General features: G+C 44.4%; 2 protein-coding genes across 2 annotated transcripts in view; one reads left to right on the top strand and one right to left on the bottom strand.

Moving 5' to 3' along the window:
* DNAJC7 (DnaJ heat shock protein family (Hsp40) member C7) overlaps nt 1-20,095 on the top strand; it is a 31,806-nt gene extending 11,711 nt beyond the window's left edge. The window contains exons 2-14 of the mRNA XM_081837966.1: nt 2,437-2,525; nt 3,494-3,618; nt 4,473-4,586; nt 4,928-5,002; nt 6,795-6,913; nt 8,883-9,036; nt 11,744-11,908; nt 13,985-14,076; nt 16,576-16,649; nt 17,106-17,252; nt 18,323-18,475; nt 18,868-18,930; nt 19,754-20,095. Coding sequence (XP_081694092.1) covers nt 2,437-2,525; nt 3,494-3,618; nt 4,473-4,586; nt 4,928-5,002; nt 6,795-6,913; nt 8,883-9,036; nt 11,744-11,908; nt 13,985-14,076; nt 16,576-16,649; nt 17,106-17,252; nt 18,323-18,475; nt 18,868-18,930; nt 19,754-19,791 — 1,408 coding nt within the window. The 3' untranslated portion in view covers nt 19,792-20,095. The remainder of the gene's footprint in view (nt 1-2,436; nt 2,526-3,493; nt 3,619-4,472; nt 4,587-4,927; nt 5,003-6,794; nt 6,914-8,882; nt 9,037-11,743; nt 11,909-13,984; nt 14,077-16,575; nt 16,650-17,105; nt 17,253-18,322; nt 18,476-18,867; nt 18,931-19,753) is intronic.
* LOC309328497 (histone H2B type 1-M-like) lies at nt 9,793-11,415 on the bottom strand (the record flags this gene model as incomplete). Its single annotated transcript, XM_081838498.1, is given in 3 exon segments — nt 9,793-10,058; nt 10,064-10,358; nt 11,399-11,415. Coding segments are annotated over 3 exon segments (351 nt in total). The 3' UTR covers nt 9,793-10,019.
* Nucleotides 20,096-20,191: the final 96 nt, after the last annotated feature.

Raw genomic sequence — 20,191 nt, 5'->3', positions numbered from 1 at the left:
TCCAGTGTGTTGATGTGGGGAGCTGACTTTTGTTTTCAAGCCAGAAAAGAATGATTCCAGTCTCCTCTGTTAAGTGAGCCCAACACCCATCCATAGAGTGGGAAATCCTGGTTTCAAATTATGTCTTAATGTGAACCTTGTTTTCTCATGTCTACCTACAATAAATAACAGTAATTTTTTATTTTTTTTTAGTGAAAGTGAGGGGTTTTGGAACTTTTAAATTTGTTCTTTGACTGTCCCAAACCTATTGAACTGCCTGTGCCACTCCTCTTAAACCACTGTATTATGTATAAGCAAGGGACGAATCAGGGCCATGGTTAGCTTCTTGAGCCAAATTTGATTGGCTGCAGTAAACTTGAGCTGCACATGTCATGGCTTTCACCACCCCTGAGCCCCCTGGGGAGATGAGATGTCCTTGGCTTCTATTGTATTGGCAGAATGGATGAACCATGCCATTCTAGTGAGAACACCCTTGGGGGAAGGGAATCCAGAGGGGGTGGCCAGTGTTGGGGCCAGAATGAGGTTAAAACCATGTTAACACACCCCAACACAACTCTCTATTGTTTTCCTCTTTTCTCCAAGGGGCTGTCCTAACATAGCTGGCATTGTCCACTCCAGAGTGCCTTTCTCTTGCCTCTTGCCTGGGAGTAGTGAGGAGGTGGCACTCTGCTGAATAGATCTGCTTAAAGCTATCTCTCCATTATGGTTTGGGTCCGCTTTGCAGCTATTACTTGATTAGCCCATTGAAAACATTCTGGTCAACTAAAAATATTGCCTGTGAGTATGTCAGTTTGGGCCATTGCAAGAACATAAGAGACTTGCTGTATAAGACAACGTCCTTTCAGACCAGCATCCTACAAGGAAGGGGGTGAAGCTAGCAGCCATCCCGTCACGTTTTGTCCTCTGAAATTAGTATTCACTGGCATATTTTCTTTCAACTTGGGAGGTTCTTTATAACAATCAGGAGTAATAGCCACATAGGCCATTTTGTTGAGGTCTTCACAGTAGAAACAAAGGTACAGGTGTAATTTCCTGATTCATTAACCACATTCAAACCCCCCCATGTGGGAAACCTGTGGCCCATGGGCCTAATTAGGGCCCCCCATTCTAACTAATTTGGCCCACCAGGCCATTTCCCCTGGCCATGGCCACCTCTTACCCGATGTCATATGACGTTAGGTGTGAGACAGGTAATGGTACGGTTGCAAAGGAACAATCGAGAGACTTGCTCAGCTTGCATAGTTAATAATAATAATAATAAATTTTATTTATACCCTGCCCTCCCCAGCCAAGACCAGGCTCAGGGAGGCTAACACCAGGTATAAAAACAATTGATTAAAATGCAACTTAAAAACAAGATTAAGTACAACATTAAATTTCAATAGAAACTCAAATCAAAAACTTTTTGGGGATGAAAACGTCAAATCTTCACCAAGGCCAACTATCCAGACTGGTCCTACGTGGGCCAGAAAAAAGCCAGGGAAGTCCCCAAATAGGAGTTCCATCACAGAAGGAGAAAGGAAAGAGGAGGAGGGTTTAGTTAACATATGAATTCCTCCCACAGCACCAATGGTGGCCACAGTTGGTGCAAACCAGATCTCCCTCTTAACCAGGATCTGAAACTCACTTTGAACCATGGTTAGGAGAGAAGACAGTGGGGAGAGCACCTACTTGCATGCCTCGTTCCCAGCCACGTGACCTCATTTTGAAACATGACAAGGCCACACACAGTGTTTCTAAAGCATTCCATAGGATCTCAGTTTCGTTGAGTTGTGCACCCCTGGTTTAAGGTGATCCATTCCCCGGGGCCTCTTAAAATCATTCTCAGCCATGTATCCTTGGTGATTGTCTAGAAATGGTGCACAATTCTTTTGAACAACAGCTTTGGGTGGCTTTCGTGCTTCTGGGAGGAGTCTCCGCCATTAGCGCCATGGTTAGCTGATTGCATGACCCTCTATCCTGGGGTTTCCCAAAGTGGTTGATATTGGGGTCAGTGGGACTGTGCAGGATGTAAATAAAGACCTGGGCTTCCAAAAGAGCCTAGGGTGGAAAAGAAGCTCAAGTGGTGTAGTATGAAAAAATGCATTGGGAACTACGAGTCTCTAAAACAAAAGGCGCAGGCATGTACAGAGTGCATATCCCTTGCCAATGAGGAACCTGTATTTAATCATTTGCTTTCTCAGTATAACAGTATTCCTTATTACTTACATATTATGAGTCCTAGCAATGGAGACTGAGTAATAAATGCTGTTTATATATTGACATTCTTTATTTCATTTACGTTCCTAAGAATTTGGACTGGGGTTGATGACAACTTCAGAAGCTCATCAGGGGGTTAATTAACTCAGACGTTTGGAAGCCCTGCTCTGTCCTGTTGTCTTGTCTATGCTGGATCTTGCTGCCTCTTCTTGGTTGTGATAGCTTGTTTCTTTTCAGAGAAGCAGAGTCCTTCAAGGAGCAAGGAAATGCCTTTTACGCCAAGAAGGACTACAATGAAGCGTTCAACTACTACACAAAAGCGATAGGTGAGGAGAGAGAGAGAGAGAATGGCTTTCTTGGTTTGTTAATAGGAGAATTGGTGCAGCGTTCCTGTGGGTCTATTTGGTTCTGGCCACCAGGGCCTTGATTTCCTTCGTCCGAAAGCTCATGCTTCTGCTCTGATTTGCAATACTTAGCCTCAGTTCAGAGTAGGCAGTACATAGTCAACAACAGAATTCCACAGTTAGATCCAACATCCTGGATGCAGAGGTCCTTGTAACACCTGTGTAATGGCAAGGTTTCTCTTGTGCACCAAGCAACACTGTGATTCTCAATATCATAGTTGAACCATATTTGTGTAAGCAAGCTGTCACATACCTGACAGTGTCACATGCAGAAATGTAAAAACTTCAAAGTCCTGAGAATCTCAGCCTTACAAACTAGATTTTTAAAAGTTGCTGAACATGGTTTTGGAGGCAGCTTGAAAAATATGCTAGCAGTATTGGGCTGAAATTTCAGAGTGGATCTTTCCTGGGTCTTAACCCCCACCCCACCCCACCCCATTTTTTGCCCTCTGAACTTTCCTTAACTTTCCTGCTGATTCCAACCTCTGTTCTCTCCACTTGCCCCTCCATTTCTTTCCTTTTCTTTCCTCATTGTTTATATGCCCAGAGCAAAGGCACAAACATTAAAATGAATGGTTTCTACTAAGTGCCATTTTGCTGGGAGTGGGGAGAGAAAAAAATCTATTGGGGGTTGGTGGTGAGGGTTGCCACAAGATCTAAAAAACTAACCTATCGATTTTTATCGAACTTTAATTGTTAAAGAATAATAACGTGCAAACAAAACCACAGACCTCTGAATTTCATTAGGGATCCAGAATTTAGCTTACCAGTGAATGGTGTTTGCTTTCTGCTTCCATCTTATTGAAAGTGCAAGGATTTGGGGGCAGGGTGAGGTGGGGATTTCTACTCTGACTTTGTTGTACTTAACGCTTCTGCTCCCTGTCCTCCAGATGCATGCCCCAGCAATGCCAGCTACTATGGGAACCGAGCTGCCACGCTCATGATGCTGGGCAAATTCCGGGAGGCCCTAGGGGATGCCCAGCAGTCCGTCAGGATGGACGACAGCTTTTTGCGGGTATGTTATTCCATGCGGCAAGACGATATCACCATATAGCACCAACCCTGGCCGCCAATCCATTTCCAAGCCCAGTTCAGAGTGCTGGCTTTGACATATATAGGCTTAAACGGCTCAGGGCCATAACAAGGACTGCCTCCTCCCAATATGAGTCCATTTTGGACCCTGCGATTATCATCTGAGGCCCTCCTTCGTGTGCCTTCTCTGTCAGAGGTCTGGAGGACAGCAAAGCAAGAACAGGGCCTTTTCTGTGGTGGCTCCCTGTTTGCGCAATGCTCTCCCCAGGGAGGCTAGCCTGGCACCATCATTTTGTATCTTTAGGCATCAGGCGAAAACTTTTCTCTTTAACCAGGCCTTTGGCCTTTAACTATCTGTGGCTTTTTAGAAGTGGATGGAATGTTTCTGATGTATGGTGGTACCTCGGTTTATGAACTTAATCCGTTCCGGAAGTCCATTCTTAAACCGAAACCGTTCATAAACTGAGGCACACTTTCCCTAATGGGGCCTCCCGCCGCTGTTCGGATTCCATTCTTAGACGGAGGTAAAGTTTGCAAACCAGGATGTGTGGGGTTACTTCCGGTTTTGCGGAGTTTGTAAACCGAATAGTTTGTAAACAGGGCTGTTCTTAAACCGAGGCACCATAGTAGTTTTCTTTCCTCTTGGTTTTAATGTATCTATGTGGGTTTTACTGTCTTGTCTGTTTTAAGTTGCTTTTGGTTGCCGTGGGCAAGATTAAACAACCCACAAATTTATTAAATAATGAAAATAATATGTGCATCTCCCCTGCTGATGATCCACATTTACACTGCATGCTGTCGAGATTCTCCCAGTCACCACCTCCTTTCTGTTCTCAGGGACACCTACGGGAGGGGAAGTGTCACCTATCTCTGGGCAACGCCATGGCTGCCAGCCGCTGCTTCCAACGAGTTTTAGAGCTGGATCATAAAAACGCACAAGCTCAGCAAGAGGTATGGTTTTCTCAAGTGAGTTTGCCTGAAGAGAGGGATACTCATCTGGCAGAACTAGGGTGGTTGTCCCGAATTGACAACCTTGGCTTGCTTGTATCTGATAGCGTCTAAGGATGTCTTAGCTTGATTCTTAAATATAGAGATTCTCGAGAGTGTCTACAAGGTATAAGGCAGGTATTTGTGGAATTCAAGATATGCAGAAAAGCAGCCTGCAATCTTCTTCTTCGGAAGGGGCGGAGGGGTTGCAAATATCTTGAATAAAAATAAATAAAACCTTAGAATTATTTGCTGCATAGGCTGTTAACAATGGAAACTGAATGTGTTCTTGCTTTGCGTTGCAGCTGAACAACGCCAGAACTGTTCTAGAGTACGAGAAAATTGCCGAAATTGACTTTGAGAAACGGGATTTCCGAAAGGTACAAACGAAACAGCCTTGCAGTTGACCGACCACCGCCTTATCCACACGACAATGCAGTCTTTCCCTGGGAATGTTTTGGAAATAGGGTTGATTCCCTTCTCACCACCCCAGGACTGAAAGATCTAGGGTTGTTTCTGGTTACTCAAGGGAACCGGAATCCAGTCTCCCTTGAATGGCTCATTGCTTGTCCCTGTGTGCCCCCTGCTCATGCTCAGAGTGCATCTTAAGACAGAGTAACTTTGCCCCTTCGACCCCGGTGTTAAGGCCTCCGTATATCCCGGTGAATTCCTAGCTCACTTGTCTCCTAATGGCTGAGAGCAGCTGGCTCGCCAGGGACAATCTCAAGTTTGTCTTAAGGAAGAACCCTGCCTTGTCTGAGATTTGAGCCAGTTCTCCCCGGGCTTCTCTGTCCCTTGGGCAGCGTCAAACGTGCCCTTTGTTTCTGGAGAAGGAGCATCTCCTTCCCATGGCCTTCCATCATTTGGAGAGTCTCGGCGCTTCCCGCTGCCCCCAGCAGTGATGTCACCTATGGGAAGGGGCGGGGGGGGGGAGCCGAAAACCCAGCTGAGCCTGAGGCCAAACAATGGTCCCCTTCTTGTGCAGCTGTCACTTCTTTGGAGCAGCAAGAGAGCCCGTGAAGTCACTCATTGAGGCCTGGAGCTAGAGTTAGCCATTTGTCATAGTAGCTTCGCCCCACCCTCCCTTGTCTTAACACTCCAGGCCTGTTGGGTTAGTCTGATGGCTGTTGCAGCAGGTTGGTTTCCCCCCTGTTTCAGGAATGCTTCTTGTTACCTCGAAATGCAAGTAAAAAAAGTCAATCCTTTATTAGGCATAGCAAACCACACATTATCCAACAAACACCGTATACAAATTGTGCAAAATACGAATTCAGCATAACAAGGTTTGTCCCAGTCAGATCTTTAACTCCAGAGAGAATCAATTTGCATAAATGATACAATATAACACTACTACATCATCGATCAATTAAGAACCACAAAATCTCTCTATAATGGCCCAGTCTTTCTACATGGACATCACTCAAAAATTCAGCCACCATTAAAGTAATTTGATCATTCCTGTCCGACAGCAGGTCCTGAACCATTGGTGGCATAGAATTGAGGCTGTTAAGTTGTAAGGCCTCTAATAATTGTCTTCTGGCATAAATGCCAAAATCACAAGAAAAGAAAATATGCTCCAAAGTATCAGGTTCCTGTTTACTACATTTGCAGAGACGCTCTGCTCCTGGGAGAGCTAAATATCTTCCTCTTACTATCATTGAGGGAAACACATTAAATCTGGCTAGCATAAACAGCCCCCAGTCAAAAAGTTAGTGGTTTACGAGGGGTCCTTTGGCAGACAAATGAGGAGCTCAGAGATCTGCAGCTTCCCCATCTACTCTTCCCCATTTTTCTTCTGCCGGGTTCTGCTGCTGGAAGAAAATAACCTCTAAGGACGGACTGCGGGGCAGTAAGCCCACAGACCCAGAGGAGAATTCAGCTTCTGCTGCCCATGTGTTTATTTTGCACATAAAATAGAAGCAACAGCAATTTTTTTCTTTGTGTGTTTGGAGCAGATCTGGGTTACCTTTGCAGTGAGAAGAAGCTAGTGTGTTCTGCATTCCATCAAGCAGGGTTGGTGCTCCACCCAAAGGAATTGGTTCATTTTTACTCCAAATTGCCTGGAACCCAGCACATGGGGCCTGTTCTAGGTTATTCAAGTCCCTTGGTCTGACAGGCATGGAACTGACTCCTGTGCTTCCTTGTTTTCACTGACTGTTTCCCTCCCTCCAGGTTGTCTTCTGCATGGATCGTGCTCTGGAGTTTGCCCCCGCTTGCCACCGGTTCAAAATCCTCAAAGCGGAATGCTTAGCATTGCTGGGTCGCTACCCTGAAGCACAGTCTGTGGCCAGGTGGGAACTGCAACCGCTAGAAACAGGCTTGGTGGGGAAATTCCCTGTGCTGCGTAGGGATGGGGGAGGAATTTGTCAACCTCAGGTTCCAAAGTGGAGTTCCTTGATCCGATCCGGGCAGAGCAGAACCTGGACTGGATCATGGATCCACTTCAGAATCCACATTCCCATGGATTTCTTTAAAAAGGAGAAGTTCAAACACAGATAATCCAGCTGCCCTCTGCCTGAGGCAAGCTAGCATGTGGGGCTCCTTGCTGTCATACACTCTTCATGCAATGAAAGTAAGCCCTCCCTTGGAACAATGGGACTTGGTGTTTGCTTGCTCTCGTGGTGAAATGCAAGGAGATTGCTGGGGGCTGCCATGTTTTCCCCCTGAGAGTGATGGAACATCAAGTCTCATTGCTCCTTGGGGGACTTTCTGCCACTTGTATTAAAAGCTCACGACAGCGACGAGCCCTGCATTCTAGCTGGTCCAGCTCTGGGCTTTGAACTTTAAAGAAAGGCAATAAAAAGCTTTTACAAGAACACAGGCAGCACAGCAGCCCTTGGACCGCTTTCGGAGTACTTTTTTAACCAGCGTTTCTGCATGGATTTTAAAGTATTTTCCCTTTTAAAAAAAAAATGCACAGAAATTGGATTTAGTCCCATCTCCATGCAAGAACAGACGGACCAGACTTTAATTGGTCTGTTTATCCCTAATCCTGTGTAGCCTGATTTGATTATCAGCTGGGTAAGTGAGCAGGTTTCGCTGGTGCTTTTCCTCCTATAATGTTCCTGCTGCTTGCGTAAGTGGTTCTGTTCTCAGGAACTCTCAAAATTTGCCTTCCCAGGGTTGAGGGATTGTCTTCCTTTTTGTTGCAAGTCAGAGTTACCTTGCCGATATCTTTTTATTTGGTGGTGCTGGAGCCTCTGGCTATGATGAACTAAATTTCCCTAATGCCAGAGGGGATGGGGCAGACAGAAGAATCTCTGGATAGTTGGGACTTGGGTGATAGAGTGGTCCAGAGGAATGAGGGGAAGGAAGGACCAATAGCAGGAGCCTCTGAGAAGGAGAAAAACTCAGATTGGCCTGAAGGTGTTGGTGTGAGGTGCTGCTGTGAAATAGCTGGCCACGTCCATGTCTCTCAGGAGTGTTGGTTCCTCTGTTGAGGGGTAGGGATGTGACCAGGGTGGATTTGATTTAAATCAAGTCGATTTAAGTCACTAGTCAGTAAAACCTGATTTAAATCTTTTTTTTTTTACAGAAAGACTCATTCTTGCTGGTATAATCTTAATATTTACAACCAGAGGAAGGTTTCATTTTTGGAATAAAAAAAAAATCAAAGTAGTATTTACAGTTATATCAAAAATTACTGATTTGGTTATACTATTAGAAATAACATAGACAGATAATTAGGAAAGATTGTGAGGTTTAATAAGTTAACTGCTTATATTTGGACAACTTTTCTGCTATACTTTGTTGGAAGGAGAAAAATAATCATTTCCATAATAACAATTTAAACTATTTAACTAAAGTGATAATATGTATCTATGTTTGTTAACTGATGTGATTAAATGATTTAAAAAACTCACATACACCTAAGACTGAGTTTTAGCATACATGAATAACTTAAAACAAATCCTTATTTTCTGATGAATAGCCTTTGGACTATAATGTAACTTAAAAAGGAAACTATCTTTAGTTTAGTTTAGTGTTCTGGTCCATGGGGTCACGAAGAGTCGTACACGACTAAACGACTAAACAACAACAATCTTTAGAAAGATTCTTCCTCCACAAGCATTTTATTTTAAAAAATCTCGTTTAAATAAAAAAAATCCAATTTAAATTTTAAAAAAACCCAATTTAAATTTTAAAAAACCCAATTTATTATTATTATTATTAATCATTGATTTTGATCCACCCTGGATGTGACCAGCTCTCCTTTGGTGACCAACATTTCTGTGACTCTGCCTTTGTCTCTGTGCTTAGCGACATCTTGCGAATAGACTCCACAAACGCTGATGCCCTGTACGTCCGAGGTCTGTGCCTTTACTACGAAGACTGCATTGAGAAGGCTGTGCAGTTCTTCATCCAGGCACTCAAAATGGCTCCCGACCACGACAAGGCCTGCCTCGCGTGCCGCGTAAGTATGAAAGGAAGCAGCCAGGCTGGCTTTTGCTTTTGACAGACCTGCGGGCGATGGAGGGGGCGGGACGGCCTTCACCTATGCTTGGAGGCAACAGCGGAAAGATCACTTGGCAGGTGGCATCCAGGAACTAGGGCAACCCTTGCGCTGCTTGTTCCTTTCGAGAGAGGAAGTCGGAAGATACCTTTCTCCTCCCCCCCCTTTTTTTTTCTTTTTCTTTTTTTCTCACCATACCTGTTATTTTAGGCATGCACACTTACTATTTCACTGATAACATTAAGCCTGACTAAAACAGGCCCATTGAAATAAAGGAATCTGACTAATACAGACCTATTATGAACTGGTCTTTGACCGTAATAATAAAGAATTACTATTACTATTATTACAGACCTGTTAACTGGTCAACCCATATTTAAGGGTAACGTTAAATACAGCCCATTTCTTCCTGTCCCCTCGTTTCTTGGTATTAAAGATAAAGGGACCCCTGACCATTAGATCCAGTCGTGACCGACTCTGGGGTTGTAGCGCTCATCTCGCTTTATTGGCTGAGGGAGACGGCGTACAGCTTCCGGGTCATGTGGCCAGCATGACTAAACCGCTTCTGGCGAACCAGAGCAGTGTACGGAAACGCCTTTTACCTTCCCACCAGAGCCGCACCCATTTATCTACTTGCACTTTGACTTGCTTTTGAACTGCTAGGTTGGCAGAAGCAGAGACCGAGCAACAGGAGCTCACCCCATCGCGGGGATTCGAACCGCCGACCTTCTGATTGGCAAGTCCTAGGCTCTGGGGTTTAATCCACAGTGCCACCACTAAAACCCGACAGCAGGACACCAAAGGAGACCCCCCGGGGGGGGGGAATAGTTGGGAGTTAACACAAGGCGGAACAGCGCTTTTCAAATGAGAAAGTGGGTGGCTCTTAAAAGAGCCTTTGGGTTTCTGTAGAACTTTCCCAGGCAACCGAAAAAAGGGAGCCCAGCTCACTTGGAGCTGGTGTACTTGGTGACAGCCTTGGTCCCTCGGAGACGGCGTGCTTGGCGAGCTCTCCAGGCAGCAGGAGTCGCACGGCGGTCTGGATCTCCCGGGAGGTGATGGCGGAGTGCTCGTTGTAGTGCACCAGGCAGGAAACCTCGGCTGCGATGCACTCAAAGATGTTGTTGACAAAGGAGTTAATGATGCTCATGGCCTTGGGCGAGATGCCCATGTCTGGGTGTACCTGCTTGAGCACCTTGTAGACGTAGATGGAGTAGCACTCCTTGCGGCTCTTCTTGCGCTTCTTGGCCACGGGAGCGGACTTGACCGGCTCAAGCACCTTCAGTCTTCTCACTCAACTGCAGCCTCAAGCAAGAGTGATGGAAGATACCTTTCTGAGGTCTCCAAAGAAGGGTTTAAGATCACCAAGGCTGTGTGCATTTCACACCAAAACATGCTGCTAGGCAACTTCAGTTCTGCACCAAGAAAGGTTGAATTCTGCAAGCTGTATAAATTATGCAGTCTGAGTAAACTTGCATATTTTTGCTCATGGTGCATAATTTATTCTGCACATTTTACTATCTTTCATAATTCTATGTTTGCAAATCCTGGGGTGTTGTCAGGGACACTGACTTCCATACCTTGAGAATCTTAATTGGACACCTCTGGCTTTTGATTTTTCAGCAGATATTTTCCATATGCTTTCAAGCATGTATTCACAACCAGAAAATGGTCAGAAGCTGAGTTTCTTGGCACCTATTATTACATTATGCCCTTTTCTTGTGCAAACATCTAGTCCTGGCCCTAGTATGGTAATGCTCATGAACAACCTTGGGTAACAAATGATGGATTTGGCTACTTAACTGATGATAAGAATGCAAATTCTGTGGGACATAACGTCAGCAGGCAGTCCTATCCCAGCTATGAAGTAATTGCAAGTGGATCCAGAGTACAGAGCAAGTTAGTGTGTGTTTAATATACATTGTTTTGTGTGCTGTTGGCATCAGACTAATCATCTTTGCTGTTCTTGGATTTTAAAAGGCCTGCAATGTTTTGCCAGTTAAACAGTGTAGATTAAAATCTTCAGATCAGTTTAAATTGGTGCCTCACAGCTGTTGGGAGCCTTAACTGCTGATAGCTCTCAATTATTATTATTATTATTTTTAAAGAAAAACACAATACAGACTGGGAGCTAAACAGATGATCAACACAAATTAGGGGATGCACAAATCTCAGGTGTGTTGATACATTGCTGAGAAAGGAAGGCAAGGACTTAAAGGAGAGCGTTGGTTTCAGAACAGTCAAAATCAGTATTTTATTTTGTGTGTGTGTGTGTGAGAGAGAGAGAGAGAGAGAGAGAGAGAGAAATACAAAGTCGACGTGGTACCTTCCTTTATGCCACATGATTATCTGTAAAATGACATACTTGTTATGATAGAAGTTTTTTGTTGTTTTTAATTAAGTAAGTTGATATATTGTTATATCATCCAACCCTAATGGCAACTATGGTAAGCGCCAACCCTCCCTTCTCCCAAACAGTATGAATCATTTTGCCCCGGCCTCCCTGGGCTTCTTTTATGGTTTCCCTGAAATTCCCACCCTCCAGGCCTCGCAAATTTATGCCAGTTAGTCAACTGCAGTTTCTTGAGTTAGGTGACAGGCCTGATGGTGATGGGTTTGGGGTTTTTGCTGCTCCAATTCTTCAGTGCCTGATGAATGCCTTCTCTTCTAGAACGCCAAAGCGCTAAAAGCGAAGAAGGACGATGGCAACAAGGCCTTCAAGGAAGGGAACTACAAGCTCGCCTTCGACCTTTACACAGAGGCCCTTGCAATAGACCCAAACAACAGGAAAACAAATGCCAAACTCTTCTGTAACCGCGGGACGGTTAATGCAAAGGTAAGGAGGCGTAATAAAGTTTGGTGGTGGTTCTTTTTTTAATCAGATACAGTCGTACCTTGGTTCTCGAACACCTTGGTACTCGTATGTTTCGGCTCCCGAATGCCGCAAACCTGGAAGTAAGTGTTCCAGTTTGTGAACATTTTTCGGAAGCTGAACGTCCAATGCGACTTTCACTTGACTGCAGGAACTTCCTGCAGCCAATTGGAAGCTGTGCCTTGGTTTTCGAACGGTTTTGGGAGTCAAACCCTGACTCTCTTTTAACCTCTTTTACATTTATTTTTCTTTATTCCTTCTCTTTATGATTTTATTTTATTTAGATCAGTGTTTCCCAACCTTGGGCCTCCAGCTGTTTTTGGACTACAATTCCCATCATCCCTTGCTACTGGTCTTGCTAGTCAGGGATGATTGGAGTTGTAGTTCAAAAACAGCTGGAGGCCCAAGGTTGGGAAACACTGATTTAGATCAAAGTCTTAGTTTGGGGGGGGGGAGGAAATGATACTTGATCTTAAATTTTGTGTTTTTCTCTATAAGCACTAATATTTTTCTTTTCAAAAAAAGGGAAACAGGTCTAGGATTAAACAATCTAGTCAGTAGCTAACTTTGTTGGAAAGCAACTTGGGTAGGATAGAGAGAGTTGTACAAAGCCTACCAACAAATGCTGTTCCCTCCACACCTCTTCTTTGCTTCTGGGTGTCTGTGATTTGTGTTAAATGCCCCACCCACCCACCATCCTTCACTTCCTCCCAAGAGAGCCCAGGGCAGCAAACGCCAAAGTGGTGAAACAGTACAATTGAAAGCATCTAATGCTTAGCCAACTTGGCAGGTGCTCAAAGTGTGCCCAGTGACTATACGATTTGTTTCCGGATGATTGCTGTCCCATCACCATCCCTGCCCCATTAGAGGAAGCTAGGTTTGGCTCAGATGTCGCCAGTTCATGACTGCAAATGGGGCAGTTGGGGTTGCATTATGATGACGACTCTGCATCTGCTGTTGAGATGAGGTGGGAGAGACTTTAGAAGTTTAAAGCAGCTGCACAACATGTTGATTTTGTATATTCTTTTACCAACACACACACACACAAACACACAAAACAGAACAGATTTTTGGAAAGGAGAGTTCAACAAAACCAGGAAGAAGGTTATTGCACAAGAACCGAAGAGTGGTGTTGTTAACCAACGGGCTTTCTTGTTCCTTAAGGAAACTGTTCACTGTGATTCTTGGGAAGCCAAGGAGAACCTTTCAACCCACTGATAAGTTGAGGAAGCTCTTGGGTACTGGGCTTCTTGCATTCTGAAATTGTTTAGAAATTGAGAGCCAGTGTGATGTAGTGGTTAAGAGTGGTAGTCTCGTAATCTGGGGAACCGGGTTCACGTCTCCGCTCCTCCACATGCAGCTGCTGGGTGACCTTGGGCCAGTCACACTTCTTTGAAGTCTCTCAGTCTCATTCACCTCACAGAGTGTTTGTTGTGGGGGAGGAAGGGAAAGGAGAATGTTAGCCGCTTTGAGACTCCTGAAGGAGAGTGAAAGGCGGGATATCAAATCCAAACTCTTCTTCTTCTTTAAAAACTCTCCGGTGTGTTTCTCATAAACTAACACTAACATAAGAAGGGATCTGCAGGGTGGGCACCTGTGAAAATGCATTCAAGCTAATGAATAGCGTAATGTGGATTGCTGAAATGTTATATGGAAGCTAGCTCAGCCACTCCTCCCCGCCTCCCCTCCCAGATAATTTTTGGTCCTTTGATTCATCCTATGTTTCATCCACACGTTCAGTGATTGATCCCCTATCTATCAAGCAGCCTAATGTTTCTGGGCTATTCAGTGTGGTCGTATCACGGTGTGCATCTTTATTTTGTTACCCCCTAGTTTGCTTTTCATCCTTTGAGGAGTGGTATCATCATATTTCTGGGCAACAAAAGTAATTAAAAACATTTTTGTTTCTTGGCTTGGAAAAAAAAAAGGAAACAGCAGATCCAGGTTGAGGAAAACTGTTTGCTGCCTTCCACTCTTAGAGACCGAAATGAAAATTAATGCAGAGGGGTCCGTTTCCTAACCTTGCAGCTTGTCTTGCAGCTTAGAAAGCTAGATGAAGCAATAGAAGACTGCACGAGTGCCATCAAACTGGACGATACATACATCAAAGCCTACCTGAGGAGAGCACAGTGGTGAGTGTGTGTTGTTTATATTAAATACTGCTGATGCCTAGTTGGTGATGCCCAGTTCCAGTTCTCATTCCTGATATCACCATTTAAAAAAGATCAGGTGAAACACAGCCAGGAAGCATCTCTCCCTGAAACCGTGCTGGATTGCTGTCCAGATGGTGTTGGATGAGAGGTGGACTGGTGATCATGTCTTTGCATAAGACAGGTGTTCATATTAGGTAAAAGGGAAGCATCACACTTTTGGTTCCGACTGCCTTGATAACAATAGCCAGTTGGATTAGGTCAGCGGTTCCCAACCTTTTTTTGGCCATGGCCCACCTAAGCATCTCTCAAATCCTGATGCCCCTCCCCTGTGACATATAATTCTTATTCAAAAAGTGAACTATTCATGTGGAGGAAGCCTAAAAGACCATTAACTGTTAATAACTCATTCTCGAATTGCCCCCCTGTAGAGCATGTGGTTGGGAACCACAGGATTAGGTAAATCAAGCTTGATGTGACTAGGAACGTGGAGAAACGTCCAAAGGCCAGTATGTTTCCAAGCACAATTCAAAGTGTCGGTGCTGACCTTTAAAGCCCTAAATGGCCTTTGTCTTGTATACCTGAGGGAGTGTCTCCACCCCCATTGTTCAGCCCAGACACTGAGGTCCAGCTCTGAGGGCCTTCTGGCGGTTTCCTCACTGTGAGAAGTGAGGTTACCGGGAACCAGGCAGAGGACCTTCTCGGTAGTGGCGCCCGCCCTGTGGAACGCCCTCCTATCAGATGTCAAGGAGATAAATAACTATACAACTTTTTGAAGGCACCTGAAGGCAGCCTAGCCTTGTATCTGGAAGTTTTTAATGTTTGATGTCTTACTGTGCTTAACGTTTTAATTTGTTGGAAGCTGCCCAGAGTTGCTAGGGCAACCTAGTCAGATGGGTGGTATACGAATAACTATATATAAATTGTATACAGATATTGGGAGCGGGTGGCACTGTGGTCTAAACCACTGAGCCTCTTCAGCTTGCTGATTAGGTGGTCGGCGGTTCACATCCCCACGACGGGGTGAGCTCCCGTTGCTCTGTCCCAGCTCCTGCCAACCTAGCAGTTCAAAAGCACGCCAGTGCAAGTAGATAAACAGGTACAGCTGTGGCGGGAAGGTAAACGGCATTTCCATGTGCTCTGGCTTCTGTCATGGTGTTCTGTTGCACCAGAAGCTGTTTAGGATGGCCACATGACCCAGAAAGCTGTCTGTGGAAAAACGCTTGCTCCCTTGGCCTGAAAGCAAGATGAGCACCACAACCCCATAGTCACCTTTGACTGCACTTAACCATCTAGGGGTCCTTTACCTTTACTTATACAAGTAATAAATTGTGGTGGTTGTTTTGTTGGTGGTGCTGTAGTCAGATGGGTGGCATATGAATACAGTGGTATCTCAGGTTAAGAACAGTTTCAGGTTAAGAACGGACCTCCAGAACGAATTAAGTTCTGAACCCAAGGTACCACTGTAATAATATGTTGTTGTTTATTGACTTGTATAAACACTTGTGGTCTCACTTTTAAGATCACCGTTGTTGCTTTTTATCCCACTGCTTCCGCCAAGAAGATTAGGACCTGGGAAGTAGGGTAGGCTGAGAAATAACATCAGACAGGAACCTGTGCAGTGCAAGGCTGACATGTCTATTTGGTGTGGGGTTCTCAGTCCTGATCAGCTGCTTTTATCAACTATACCACAATACTACATTGGCTTTTTGTGCTGGATTTTTATACCTGGTTCCTATTCACATCAGAGTTGCCTTGCCAAGGGCAGTGGGTGACTTTGCATCTAGATTAGATTAGATTAGATTAGATTAGATTAGATTAGATAAATTTATTGTCATTGTCCGTATATACACAGTATACACAACAACGAAAATCAAACACCCAAGACCGGATTCACATACACATTTGCACGTATCTCCAACACTCTCATCCTATTCAGACATAATCTATTAAAACATACATAATCCAGAATATAACACAACCTATTAGAAGCATAGCATAACCTAAAACCTATCTCATTCCTTACTACTCACTGCTTGCTATTTCTTACAACTGGCCCTGAGATCATTATTTAGTGCAATCAGAGCTCTTGGATAGAAACTATTCAGAAGGCGTGTGGTTCGTGTTTTCATTGTCCTGTATCTTCTGCCCGAAGGCAACAGTTCAAAGAGGTTGTGAGCAGGATGGGTGGGATCTCTCAGGATATTGTGTGACTTCTTCAAGCTGCGAGACGTGAAGATCTCATCCAGGGTTGGTAGTTGGAGCCCAATAACATTCTGGGCAATTTTAATTATTCTCTGTAAAGCTTTTTTATCCATTCCAGAGCTGCTCCCATACCACGAGCTTCCTTCAGCTCTGAATTTGGGGCTGGGAAGGAATAGTTTCTTAAACCCCAGGGCACAGGTTGGCGAGTGACTCATTTGCCTCTTTCATAAGCTGTTGCCATTTAGATATCACTAAATGTGCTTCCCTTGCTTATAGTTACATGGACACAGAGCAATACGAAGACGCTGTGAGGGATTATGAAAAGGTTTACCAGACGGAGAAAACAAAAGGTAAAAATACAGCATGCCATTTTCAGAAGATCTTGAAAGCTCGCATCCTTCACCGTGATCTCTTGCTGGTACAAAATGCAGGATACTCAAAATTCAAATCTCTGACCTTCTTAAACTGGTAAAGAAATCGTGTGACTTGGTGGACTATTTGGTTTAAATGGGTCTTGGAGGGTTTCCTGATGTTTCATTTAACTCTCCCTCTTCCTCCTTAGACTAGTAGGCATGTGTGGATTCCCCCTATGCCCACCCTGATAAGCGTCCACTCAATTCCATCCCCAGTTTTCCTGACTTGCATCTGACTCTTGACTTCTTCAACTGTATGTGTTGTGATTTGCAAAGGAAATTGCATCAAAGAGGGGAACATCCCATGCATGCAAACTCTCATTTATAAACCTGGTGTTTGGGGTGGGTTAGGGCTGCTTTTTGAGACTTCCCCTTCTCTGTACTATCTTCTAGAACACAAACAACTCCTTAAGAACGCGCAGGTGGAGCTGAAGAAAAGCAAGAGAAAAGACTATTACAAGATCCTGGGCGTGGACAAGAACGCGTCTGAAGACGAGATCAAAAAGGCATATCGGAAGCGGGCCCTGATGCATCACCCAGGTACAGAGAGATCCTCATTCAGAATCCGCTGGTTCCCAGACCGTGGGAGCTAGCATACTATGAAGGGAGCTGAAGTGTGCCTTGCAAAATTAAGCTTCCACACCAGATGCTTACAGCACATTGTGCTTAGCAGGCATAACATCCTAAGAGAGAGGGAGCAACAGGACTTTGGCCAAACTTAATAGACTGACCTGTGGGGGGGAGGAGCGTGTATGTTGGGGTGGGGCGGGACTCTTCGTAATTGTGTTTATACACTGAAAATCAAGAAGACTTCTTATTAAAGAAAAAGAGAGGACGAGTAAGGATGTGTCTGGATTAACAACATACGAAGCCCTGCTGGATCAAACCAGTAGCTCATGCAGGGCACAAATTGCAAAGCTCTTTTTGAGCTCCACTGCAGAAGGGCAGGCTAGAAATATAAGAAATTCTTAAGAATTAAATCCAGGGAAAAGAGTGGCACACTTGTTAATGCACAGGCAGCGGAGAAGAGAAAGATTGCCTCAATTCCCATACAACACAATAACTCATGTCCCCCTTTTGGGTCTTTCCCTGTTCTTTAACTGACTGTGTTCCTAAGACTCTGTATGCCCATCAGTTCTTTATTTAAAGGTCTGACCTAAGCATATTTACTTCTAAATATGCACCAAGAACTACTTTTGCCTTATTTTGTGAGTTCCAACCACTTTCAGCTGCGATTTTGCGTTGCCCCTTTCTGCCTCTTATTTACTCAAAGTGTGCTTCATTGGCCCATATATTACATGAATAGGTTTGTGGCATTCATGTCTTCCAGGCTTCAGTGCCTTGAATGTCCCTTTACGTGACAGGAAAAACCAGGATACTTTTGTGTGACAAACATGTGGCAGAATAAATGATCAATCACGCAAATCTGCTTCAGTTGCGTATGTATCAAAGGGCCAGAAAATGGGCTTCTCTTGTCTATAGAATTTGGATTGCCTTGACAGAGAACATCATCTATTATTAGCACAGAATACGCACACCTGGGCTTTTGGGGTGTATCCCTCTTTTCTCAACGCAGCTGAGATCTTTCCTTCTCTCCCAACCTTGGACAGATCGGCATAGTGGTGCAAGTGCTGAGATCCAGAAAGAGGAAGAAAAGAAGTTCAAAGAGGTCGGTGAAGCCTTCACCATCCTCTCTGATCCGAAGAAGAAGGCCCGCTACGACAGTGGGCAGGATCTGGAGGAAGACGGCATGAATATGGGAGGTGAGTGCTGAGCCCAGGAGTCCATCCCCCTCGGCTTCTTTTTCCACAAGGGAATCTCTGGGATGGGATCAGGTGGGACAATATTATCAAAACCTTTGCAATAGTTGTAGTGTGTGTTTTTCCGAAAGCATTAGTAATTTTTTAGTCTGACCATAGGATCTGTTGGTCCCTTCTCCCCAGTAAGTCTGTCTCAAATGACATCTGGCAATTTTTGTAAAAGGCTTAAACAAGAGGGGGGGAATAGATTCTCATAAAACTGCCATGCAGAGGGAAGGGAACCATGCTATGAACATATTTTTATAGATTAGTTGTGCGCATGTAGGATGCTCATCAGGAACTTTTTCTCACCTGCTCTTACTTTTCCTTTTTCCATCTCCACCTTCCCTAAATAGATTTTGATGCTAACAATATCTTCAAGGCGTTCTTTGGAGGGCCAGGAGGCTTCAGTTTTGAAGGTAAGTCCCGAGTTTGTGCAGAGAGAGGCTGTAGGCTTCAACTCTGGTAGCGCCTCTTGAATCTACATCTCCAGGCCCCTGGGAATTTAAGAAATCCATTAAGTTCATGTGGACTGGTTTAGGGCCAATTCTGTGGGTAACAGAAACGTATTGCAATTGTGTTCCTTAAACCACACAGTTCTCCCAAGTCCTGGGTGGAATCAAGATTTAGGCCCCCTTGTTTGTTTTAAAAAATATATCACTTAATATTTCATAAATCTCCAAGCCCAAGGCATGTGGCCTGGAGTTCAGCTGTGGCTCCTTCCCTTTCATTCAGCCCATCATTTATCTTGTTGCCCTAACCTTTTAAGGGCTCCTTAAATGCTTGTGAAGCATTCTTAGTAATTGCTGGCACAAAGTTTATGCAGTGATTAGACTATGTCTGTTGAGCATTCGTTTTGATTTGAGGTGTTTACATGTCTTCCCATTAATCATTAGTTCACCCCAGTGCATTTCCCCTCACTTTTCAAACTGCAAAAAGTCGGGGCAAGGGGGAGAGTTAAGAGGGCACCAGAGTGCTTTAATCCGCTTTAAATGTGCTAACCTAAAGTCCAATTTAAATGTGCAAACCTAAAGTCCAGTACACACTTAAATCCCCCCTGCAAAGTACTGACAGTCTGTATGAACCTAAGACTTTTTTTGTTTTGTCAGTAGACTGTGGTGCCCATCCTTCTAAGCTCTTGAGTATCCAGAGCTGTGCTGTCGCTCAGCTTCTAGTGGGGAGGGAGCAGAATTGTGCCCCAGAGGGATGCCAATTCTAAATCCGTGTCTCTGTGTCTTTTAGCTTCTGGACCAGGGAATTTCTTTTTCCAGTTTGGCTAAGCTGCAGAAGAGTCCCATCTCTACCGAGACACACCTACTTTGCCAGACCTGCTTCTTTTAACCTTGAGTTATGTTCTCCCTTCATCACATCTCGACGTTTCTTAGGGCCGTGGCGTTTTCTCTGTTGGAGACCTCAGTTTTTGTGTGTGTGCTTTAGAGTGTTAACGAGAAAACCAGCGCTTGAAGAGAGAAGGGGGAGGGGCAGTGAAGGAATATACTTTTTTGTTGTTTGTTTTATTGTTAACTTTATTAAAAAAATGAGAGAGAGAGAAATAATAATAAAAAAATGATTCCTCCATGATAAGTAATTTCAGACACCCAAAGCTGCTGGGATTGAACTGGTGGAATTCCTCACCTTTAAGGACATAACATGCCTTCATATTTATGTAAGTAAGAAGAA

This window comes from Podarcis erhardii (genome assembly GCF_964252035.2).
Source record: "Podarcis erhardii genome assembly, chromosome: 13".
In the NCBI taxonomy this organism is placed as follows: Eukaryota; Metazoa; Chordata; class Lepidosauria; order Squamata; family Lacertidae; genus Podarcis; species Podarcis erhardii.
The sequence above is the reverse complement of the archived record's forward strand: the minus strand, read 5'-3'. Positions and strand labels throughout refer to the sequence as shown.